The sequence below is a fragment of the Zootoca vivipara genome, chromosome 2 (genome assembly GCF_963506605.1).
Source record: "Zootoca vivipara chromosome 2, rZooViv1.1, whole genome shotgun sequence".
Taxonomy (NCBI): domain Eukaryota; kingdom Metazoa; phylum Chordata; class Lepidosauria; order Squamata; family Lacertidae; genus Zootoca; species Zootoca vivipara.
In genome coordinates this window covers 82,312,579-82,323,343 of record NC_083277.1, presented here as the reverse complement: position 1 = coordinate 82,323,343, position 10,765 = coordinate 82,312,579, and the positions used below count along the sequence as shown (strand labels likewise).

Sequence of the window (10,765 nt, the reverse complement as noted above, 5' to 3'; positions counted from 1 at the left end):
TTATATTCTACCAATATAATATATATGGTTTTCCCAGTAGTGATGTATGGAAGTGAGAGCTGGACCATAAAGAAGGCTGATCGCTGAAGAATTGATGCTTTTGAATTATGGTGCTGGAGGAGACTCTTGAGAGTCCCATGGACTGCTAGAAGATCAAACCTATCCATTCTGAAGGAAATCAGCCCTGAGTGCTCACTGGAAGGACGGATCGTGAAGCTGAGGCTCCAATACTTTGGCCACCTCATGAGAAGAGAAGAATCCTTGGAAAAGACCCTGATGTTGGGAAAGATCGAGGGCACTAGGAGAAGGGGACGACAGAGGACGAGATGGTTGGACAGTGTTCTCGAAGCTGCGAACATGAGTTTGACCAAACTGCGGGAGGCAGTGCAAGACAGGAGTGCCTGGCGTGCTATGGTCCATGGGGTCACGAAGAGTCGGACACGACTAAACAACAACCAATATAAAAGTTGGCATTGTGACAATTTGAAAATTCTATTCAATCCAACTATAAGGGGGTTTGCAGCTTCCCACATAATGTCAAAAGTACTACCCTCATAATAGAGCAGGCCAATACAAGAGTTAGTAAAGACTTAATAAAATTAACTTTCAACTTGTATGGGTTATATCATGGACCTAGTGCATAAAGCCAAATTTGTGTACTGTATAGTCAAAACACAGTTTCCCAAGGTGAGTGCAGTGGCAGGTGAGATTGCCAGTTTCCCCTGCCCCTCAGACACCCACCCCCCTTTAATTTTTTTCTGGGTAAGCACGTAAAGCTGAAATTCAAAAAAGTTAAATGTGCTTAAATTGTGAGTTGATTGTTTTCTTTTTTTGAATTCTACAGTAAGAGAGGCTCTTCAACCTGATTGCATTTTCTGGTCACTCAGACCTTTTCCAGTAATGTACAAAACATTCAGTTATGGGGGAAAAACTGGGCAGAAACATGGAAACTGGAGTCACAAGAATTTTTTAGTTGACAAAAAAATTATACATAAAATGAGAAAAATCTCATTTGAGCAAGGTGCAAGCAGCTGCTTCAACACTAGGTACACTGCAGTTCCACCATTGGAAACATTACGGCACATTTACAAATATACAAATCCAGGATCAACGAACAGGAGGCAATACTAGAAGCACTTGTACAAAAGACAAATTTCATTTCAAGAGGCAGTCAGGTCAAGTAGCTTAAACTTCACTGGATGAATGAAGAGTTCACAAGCCTTCAGTTGAGAAGCACAAGCCAGGACTCTGCCTGCCATCTGTGCACATTTCTTGCCCATTTTAAAAACCAATTGCTTCCCAAATAGAACCCTCTGGCTTTCCCCCTTGTAGGATAAGGAAAGTTGAAACTGAGGCACAAGAGGGAACCCTTGTAATAAAATAATTAAAATGCAAAGAACTATCTGATTACTTCCAGAGACCTGCTCGAGTTCCACACTATTAAAAAGACGAATTGAGGAATGCATTTGCAAGTTTATTATAATTTTTTTGACCCAGCTATCCTAGTAGAGTGCAGGGGTGACCCTAGTAACTGGATCCAAGGATTAGGAGAGCAGCTTTCACTTAGGTATGTGCTGTCTCCAAGTTAAAAAAAAAAGCCTGCACAATAATGCCCCAGCAAGTTCTATGACAAATCTCAAAGAACTGCAAGCACTGCAACATGTGAAACAGAGGCCAGGGATAAAAAGAAAAAGGAGATGGGTGGGAATATCAGTGAAGTTTAAGTTACTGAGCAATCTCACAAATACACTTGCAGAAATTCACCCCACTATACTCAGTGTCACTGTCAATTGTTGTCAAAGAAAGCATCTCCTTATCCCAGAACACGGGTGTCCATCCTCTGTCACATATATATCTTCTTCAGTCATCCCGCCACTGTATCTACCATCACCAAAGCAATACAGGATATGAGGCACAGTTCAACCCAGTTGTCTGGCTACCAATCCTGATGCTGCTCAAGTTCCTTTGGGATCTGCTCTGAAGAAAGCTGGGGCTGGGGCTCAGTTCACTTGTCTCTTCTTCCTCAGCACGCTGCCTGCTGGCAATCATTTCCTTGGGCAAACTCTACTCATGTTGACTCTGCAGAATATTCCTGGTGACTATTTTTCATCCCCAGCGCTTCCCACTTCTCCAGAAGTTGCTCTCATCAGGTGAAGCAGTATCCCCTTTTCCCCATAACCTAGCTGCCTTTGGGAAAACAGGCTTGCTTCCACTTCACATCCTCTTCACTTACAATTAAAAAGCTATGGCTTCACTAACTCAAATCCATTCAGCAAACCCCAGATTCTATTTCCAGGGACCGAACAGATTTGGGTCTAATGAGAATTATTTAAGACAGCGACTCCACTAAGCATGCAGCAAAAGCTACGAGCTTCCACTGGACATGCATGGAGGGCTCTATTTTATTAATTCCTCTATGCTTTGCTATGTTTACTGCTCCTTTTGTAAACCAAAGTGGTGGATGCGGCATAGAACTCCCTTAAGACAGAAAGTTTAAATCACCATTATGTATGTACAAATGCCATTCTGACCCCCAATAGCGCAGGATGCAACATATCGTGTGCCATATAAAAATGACCGAGTGCACACTGGTCTCCGCCAGCCTTTGGCCTATGGACAGATGGAATTCAGTTTCCTTCCTTGCTCTTTCCTGCCTCCTGCAGCTGAAGTAATGCAATAGCAGTGTGTCACAAAGTAACAGCTGAACAACAGGGTAACAGATTCATTGCACTGCGGCATCTTCTTAAAAAATAAAGACATGCTTCTCCAACAGTATTTCTTATGATAGGGACTGCTCCCTAGATGGCTGGCAGGTCCCCACAAAGTCAGAGGCTGCCTTTGCTCCAAGCATCACATCCAGCACACAGTGCCATGGCAACTATGGCAAAAAGGGTTTGTGGGTTTCCTTAAGATTCCTAGATGAAAATGCTTACACTTAGTCATTATGGGCTACTCACAGGTTCACTAGTCTACTTCTTGGTCACCATGCAGTCTTGAAAAGGTGAATAGCTGATCTCTTGAACACTGGTGACTGGAAATATACAGCAGTATAACCCCCTTGGATTGAGTTTTAACTCTTCCCTCTTCATCAGCTGGTTTTAAACCATTTTATCTTTTAATCCCATTTTAACATCTTAAACCCGATCCTTTATTTATTATTATTATTGTTTATTATTAGCTAGTCCTTTATGATGGCCCCTAGTTAGATCCCCTTCTCAAGAGTGTTGCAGTTTAAGATTGCTCCCCTTTCTCAGCCCAGGTCCGAGTCCCACCCCACCCCATTCCACCAACGATGGCCTCTGAGTAGAGACCTTTTCCTTCCGCTAGTGAGATACCCTGGTTTTTGTTTAAATTGGTCACGGAGGCCCACCCTCCCCCCCAACTTTGTAAATTTCAGGAGATGGGGAGTGAAGTCATTTTATGTCCCACAATGCTCTTCCCGTCCTCCCTAACCCCCCATTAACAGGGATTTGTAACACTGGGTTGTGGACGAGTTCCCAGTATTCCTCCCAGCGCACACAGGAACCTGAGAAAAAAAGACAGTATTAAATAAAAGTAACCAGCAGAGCACATTAGAGCCTGACTTCCCCTTTCACAGCATGTTGCTCATGATATCTACTAGTATGTCTGCAGGATAGAGCCACAACTAACTTGGGCAGACCGATCACTGTACTGGCAAATTAGGGTCAAAGCCGGAGTAGGGTGGACTTTGAACTCTTCTGCTATGTTAATTCATCAGCAAATATTAATACAGAAGGCCGGAACCTCAAATATCAGGATAAGAGGAATTACAGCTGGGGAATGTGGGCTTTCCTGCACTGCCATCTCCTGACACATCCCACAAGGGGAGTAGATTGCTTCCTATATGGGATATTTGATCTCCGCATTCACATTCTCAAGAGCCTCTGCTCAGTGTCACTGAAGCACAGATTCTGCATCACTGAGAGGACAACTGAGTACAAGCTGCCCTACATCTTTCCATCTCAATTAGCTCCGACATTTAATTCATTCTTCCTACTTTGGTCACTCCATTCCCTTCTTAGGGCTTTTCTCCCTCTCCCATCTCACCAAATATGGGACTTACCGAGTACGGTTTCACTGTTTGCCTAGACCCCATAGAACGCAGCTAACCTCTCCTTCAACAGTGGAGGAAACTGCTCTGAAAACTGCTGCCAGTTCTCCTCCCCAACTTGATCTTTGAAGCCATGAAGAATCTGAGAAAGAAGAAGAGATAATCACAAGTGGAAAATAGCTATCACACTCTGTCCCCCAACTCTAGCCTCCCATGGGCTCAGAGAGAACTAGGTATTTACACTCAGTGTCAAAAGTGGGAAACGTGTTAACCTTGCTTAAAACCTTAACTGAAACATATACAAGTGGCCCCAAGTTTGTTTTGCAGAGCTCAACTGGATTTAGCAGTTGCATATCAAGTGTATACACACAGGAAACTCCAATCTGTAGTTATGAGACATGAGAGCAAGGCTAGAAGCCAGAAGTAGAAATATCAGGAAAATAATTTTTGGCTAAATGGGAAGAGAAGGAAATTCCTGTGGGAAGAGTGTTTGGCAGTGGAAACAAACTGCCTTAGGAAAGTGCAGGGAAGAGGGTTCTCCTTTGTTCAAAGTATTTAAGCACTCTGGATGACCATCTCTCAAGAATGCTGTAGTTACATCCTCCACAGGACTGGAATAGAGGATCTTCTTCTCAGTCTGTGATTATAATCCAGCTCTATGATTGATTCACTTGATAATGGAATCTGTACTCTGTATCTGCTGCTAAGCTATGGTTTGGCATTATGTCCGAACTCGGGCTTATTTGTCTCTGACCCCAAGTCTGGATATAACATTAAATTAAACCATGGCTAGTCCTAGGTAACGTCGTAGCAGCAGTACTGGGGGGGGATACTGCAGCCCCAATATTTGCTCCAGAAACCCACATGTTTCCAGTAAGCCATGGCGTGGCTTGGTGTTACAAAGTAGCTTATTTGCAACTGACCACACACTTCTGGGTCCAGGGAGGGCTTGCTAAGTATCAGTATACTGCCACCACATTTCCAAGCTTTTATCTAGTTACTGGTGCTGGGAATGCTAAAAATGAAAGCCAAGAATCAGGCTTAGTATGAGTCTGCTATCAAGGCAGAAACTGTTGGGTCAGCCACACTGCCTACTCCAAAATGTGGCTAGCAGTTTCAATAAATATTCACACACAGCAATCTGTGTCAATGGGAGGTCTAAATCTATTCCCCCCACCCACCCAATGCCAGCATGACAGACAAACACAAATCCCTTATGAGCAAAAGCTCATTCTTTTAGTATATGGCCCAAGAAGCCTCTCTTCACTGCAGTGACATACCTTATAAAACATGTCCCTCAGATCATCCTTGGGGCTCACCCAGGAAGCAACAGCGTCACAGAAGAAAATAAAATCCTACAGAAGAATGAGAAAACTCAATACAGATCCCAGGTCACTAGAGATTTCCTACCATTCTAAACCAGCACAGGTTTTGGAAAATGTACTGCACCTCAGGGACACACACACAAAAAGACACTAAGCAGCACATAGCACTCCAGCTGCAGATGCATCAAAATAAATTGCATAATTCTGTAAGATATATGTGACTTTGGATATATATATTTATAAAGATTCTTTACCCGCCTTTCCCATAAGGTCCCAAGGCAGGTTAGAGCAACATAAAGTAAAATCAGTAAAACAGTTATAATTATAAAAGCAGGTAAACTTTTTGCAACCAGAACAGATAATATAAACTCAGCAAAAGAGGTGGGTCCCACAAAACAAAATACCGGTACCTAGAACTGTCGAAGGCTAGGGTACTTTGCGCTTAAGAAGCCATATACAGCAATTGTGCTGCTTGGGGTTCAACCATTTGATATATATTTGTCATGGGGGCCTTTCTAGTGATCAAAGGTATCCCACAAACATCTGAAAAATCTCTCAACATAATTACCTGCACAACTCCACCAGGGTTTACCCCAATCATCATACAGATGCCACGGAAGGCCGAGTCCTTCTCCTCATTATCACGTATGTTCCTGAGGGATGTACACCTAGGAGCAAAAGCAAACACTTTGCACACTGGAGAGGCAGAGAAGAGCTCCTTCCCCCAAATCCATGCAATAATGCTAAGGTAGAACAGCTGGCTTGGCATTTTTTAATCGGGAAAAAAGTTACAAACATATGGATCAAGACTTACTGAAGATCAAGTACTGTATTAGATTAATTCTCCTGTCCAGGGTGCGTTCTTCTATTGACCATGCTTTTTAATACCAGTATTCAATTAAAATACTCCTTTCTGGGTATTTGGGGATTCCATGTAAAGTCAGATCAATAGTTGGGATAAGGCTGCAAATCCCTCTCCCAACTGAAGGTGGCAGAAAGTTGAACAAATTTAAATGTGACTAATTACATTTTAGTAATTTCCCACAGAAGAAAAAAGTGTTCTGCACGTGTGTTCTGCATTCTCAAAAATACTGATGGATGAGCTCACTGTGCAACTAGAGCAGCCACCCCCAAACTGCGGCCCTCCAGATGTTTTGGCCTACAACTCCCATGATCCCTAGCTAACAGGACCAGTGGTCAGGGATGATGGGAATTGTAGCCTAAAGCATCTGGAGGGCTGAAGTTTGGGGATGCCTGAACTAGAGTGTGAAGATGGAGTCATCCAAATAGTTGCTACGTAGTGGCAGGAGGGGAGAAGAGACAAGAGAGGTGAGCAGGATGTACGAGGAGAGTTCTGCAGCTTGTCACTAGACAGCATCGCAGGGAATATCTAGCAGGTGCCCAATATCCTTGGCACTATCTGTATCACTCTTTTTGTACCGTATATTTTGTCTAAATAGTTTGTACTGCACAGTGTGATTTCTACTTGAACAGGACTTAACCTTCCTGCCATCCACCCTGCAGCCCCCTGTACACAAAATCTGCTTTCAAGGGCTGGGGGACCCTCCAGAGATTTGGGAGGTGCACAACTGGCTACAGGGTGTAAAAAATAAAGTTAAAGTCTCACTTCACCACCAGAAGTCCACTCATGCAACACTGGATCCCAACCAGTACTCAGAAAAAATGGTGATATCCCTCTAAAAGAAACACAACCTTGACGGATGATGTACTGACTGAGACAAATATGAATCAAGGCGGGACAAAAACTGATTGAACAAAATGCTTCTGAATGCACATCAACTTGCTCTAGAATGAAGCTGACAGATTGAGAGGGTGGCCCCTGTGTATCTCACCCCTTGCAAAGTGTGGCCAAAAAGCCACATCTCCTGTCTGAGTATAAACACTAACCAAGGTCTGATAAACTGCTGCAGCATCGGTGCCACCTCCTGAGGGCAGACGTAACCCAAGCGTCCAATCGTGATGGCTAGAAAGGGGAGAGAAACAAGCCTGTCACAACTGCACAAAGCAGCAGCCTTGTCTGTTCTGTAGCATCATGAGTTTGGAAGGCAGGATTTATAAGGGGGCACATGGCATCACAGGACCTAGACCATATTAAGTGCATAGTGCAGTTGTAAAAAGTATTATGGGAAAAATATGGTGTTCAAGAGCTATTTGCAAATGCTGTGTGCAGAAAAGGCGAGGAGAGACTTCCAGAAAAGGAAATTAGCTCTTTGATATAGGATCATGTCCCCCATGGGACTCCCAGCAGGCAACAGAAACAAGACTTCTTATAATTAGCACAGTGTTATTGGAGGAATAGTCACAGAACTCCAAGATTTAATTGGATTTTTCCACGACTGGTCATGTGCTCCAGCATAAAAAAGTCAGATCCCATTTCCAAAGCAGATGAGTGAAAAGGTACATACAAACCCTTTATCAACAGTTTGATAATAAGAACAAGGGTAACAAAAGGAAACACAATTAAGACAGAATTAGGAGTCCACCCTCACCTGTGTTCTCTAAAAGTGTTTTTGGGGTGTTTGGCCTGTTGATTATCTCCACAAGGTTATTCAGGACCATTTGAACATATGGCTGCATTTCAGCCCCTGGTAAGGAAGAAATGATCAGCTCAGTCATACATAGCTCCAAGAATCAGGTTATCAACCTTGAATTGCTACACAATACCCTCCTCCATTTGACATACAGGAGGAAATCACATGCTTCCAGATAGCCCCAAATTAGAGGTAGACACAGTATTGTAGCTGTAACTTGAGACTCTCATGAGCTATCCATAATGTAGGGCCAAGGACCTTATTAGGTCAATAGTAGAAACGAATTTAGTTACACTTTGCTGAAACTCAGGAACATCTGCTGTTACGCTGCTATCATGTAGGAAGAGAAGTCAACTTGACAGCCAAACACCTACCCATCCTATCAGTCGGAAGTTGCATTTTTCTCCTATAAGGAGCTAGAAGAGGGTACCACTGCTGAACAGCATGGCAGTACAAAGCTAGCTGCTTAAAGTTACTGTGTGTTCCTGGTACACTTACCCATTTGCATGCAGATCTCTCCAATAGCCCAGGTGGCATTATTGCAAACAGAAATGAATTCTGGATTCAGGTTGGTCCCTAGGATGGGCATGAATTCAGCTGAAGAGAAGAGAAATGTATTGGTTTAGCTGAAGTATTTATAGCATTCCCTACACTATGGTGGTACCTCGTGTTACATACTTAATCTGTTCCGGAGGTCCATTTGTACGGTAACAGGAAACCGCTCATAACATGAGGCGCGCTTTCTTGGTGCCTCCCGCTGCTGCTGCGCCACCAGAGCGTGACTTCTGCATGCATCCGGGGGCAAAGGTTGTCACAAGGGGCATCTACTTCCGGGTTAGCGGAGCGTGTAACCCGCAGCATTCGTAAGGGGGACAGTACATAACACGAGGTACCACTGTATTTTGATCTAAGGGCAAGATACACAGAAATCCAACCAAAAGCAAACAACTACATTAACAGAATAGGGCAGGTAAAACACTAGATATTTAGTCAGCACTGACTAGCACCAAGGCAAAGATGAGGTTCTTAGTCCTCCAAACCAGTTTCCAAACAAGATCAATGCTCTAACTCAGGTTTGTATGACAGCTTGACACAGCTAAGGTGACACATTGTTTTATTTATTTAAAGAATGCATAAACCATCCATTCAAAAATATCATGGGGGAGGCACAAAATAAATGGAATACAATACACAAATACAAAGTTAAAACAACTGCCACAGCACTATGCTGAATTCTTCCCTATCTCTGCCCAACTTCCAGGGTGCATTGCACTTTTTTAAAAAAATCGATTTTATTGGTTTTCTATTAATCCAAAATCTACAAAGACAGTTACATAACATTTTGTTGCATGTAAACAGAAAATAAAATTTAAATGCACTGCAGTCTGATTGGACAAGAGGGAATATATTTTCACCCAGATACATCTGAGAAAATAATGTACCCATAGCCCTTAGCTGCAAGGTGCTGTATCAGAATACTGAGTCTTGAATCTATGCTGCATTCAAAACCAAAATGAGAAAGGGTACATATCTGGTCCATCAATTTCCTCCACTCATATACTGGCAATACCTGAATCTCAGTCATCAGAACTACATTAGATGTAGAAGCCAGATGGCTCCTTGCACACATCCTGTCATATACACTAGCCTTTGACTAAGTAGCCTTGTAAGTTGCACTCATTCCCTATCCAGAGCTAACAGTGACAGTACTGAAACAATTTTAAAAGTAGGGAAACATTCAGTGTTAAGTATCATTGTCAACATGTCTCAATAGCAGCAATAAATCTAGGAGAGTGAAGAAAAAGAACCTGTTCTCTCTGAACGGAGCTGAAAATGGAAAGTACCCTTGAAAAGAGTTGTAAAACTTTAAGCACTGATCTTTTTCTAAATAAAACACATGACTACTACAGTACCTCTGGATATTTTCCTTCTTAGTCCTGATACCGATAGCAAATTTCTGGCTATAATCATACCATTGGATCATCTAGCCCTGAATTGTCTCTGTGGCTGACAGCTGTTGTTTAGGACCACTTACTGATTTTTTTCTCTCAATTTGTATTTCATCTAGTGCTTCTATATAGCTTTTGAGATGGCAAAAGGAGAGGAGGTTCAGTTCTTGTGACCTATGGAAGGTGGAGCTCACCTTAGGAATGTAGGACAGATCTATTCTGAGGATTACTTTGTCTTTCTGAAAAATGTAGAGATTGCCCTGAACTGACAAGGTATTTAAATCCGTCACATTTCTGACTAATGTGATGAAACTACTTTGAACATTAGCAATCATATGGGAACAGAGGCCAGGGGTTTGAGTAGTCAAGATGGAGAGAGCCTTACGAAGATTCCCTAAGAAAACACGGAAAGGGGGTTGACAAAAAAGATGGAAGCAATCAGCAAGCACAAAGGACAGAGAAGGAGAAAGAATGTCTGTCTGGACTGGCAGTTAAAACAAGATACCAAGACAGGAAGGAAGAGGAAGAGGATTCAAAGTAATCAATGAGGTTTCCTGCCTGGGCTGCTAAACAGACTTAAACCCAGCAGCGTCTGTGAGGCTAATCTGCCAGGAAAATACCTGCTGGTTAGTCTTTGTTTTGTGCACCAGTGATTAAAACTAGGACTTTCTGCATGTAAAGCATGAGCTCTACAACTTAGCTATGCCCCCTCTAAACTACTACACAAGGCCATAACAGCATTATTTTATTTTTCATAAAATAAAGCCAAGGCAGATAAGCTTCTTCCTCCAGATACAAGATATACAAAAATCTGTTACCACTTGAGAGCTATTATAACTGCTAGCAGCTATCTTGGTCCCTTCTCAG

At 42.7% G+C, this 10,765-nt stretch overlaps 1 protein-coding gene across 2 annotated transcripts in view; it reads right to left on the bottom strand.

Moving 5' to 3' along the window:
- Positions 1 to 951: 951 nt before the first annotated feature.
- TNPO2 (transportin 2) overlaps positions 952 to 10,765 on the bottom strand; it is a 32,755-nt gene continuing 22,941 nt past the window's right edge. For both annotated transcript variants that reach the window (XM_035104910.2, XM_060271746.1), the window contains exons 19-25: positions 8,448 to 8,546; positions 7,908 to 8,003; positions 7,306 to 7,381; positions 5,966 to 6,065; positions 5,353 to 5,427; positions 4,085 to 4,214; positions 952 to 3,526 (exon numbers count right to left, since the gene is read on the bottom strand). In XM_035104910.2, coding sequence (XP_034960801.1) covers positions 4,107 to 4,214; positions 5,353 to 5,427; positions 5,966 to 6,065; positions 7,306 to 7,381; positions 7,908 to 8,003; positions 8,448 to 8,546 — 554 coding nt within the window. In that variant the 3' untranslated portion in view covers positions 952 to 3,526; positions 4,085 to 4,106. The remainder of the gene's footprint in view (positions 3,527 to 4,084; positions 4,215 to 5,352; positions 5,428 to 5,965; positions 6,066 to 7,305; positions 7,382 to 7,907; positions 8,004 to 8,447; positions 8,547 to 10,765) is intronic.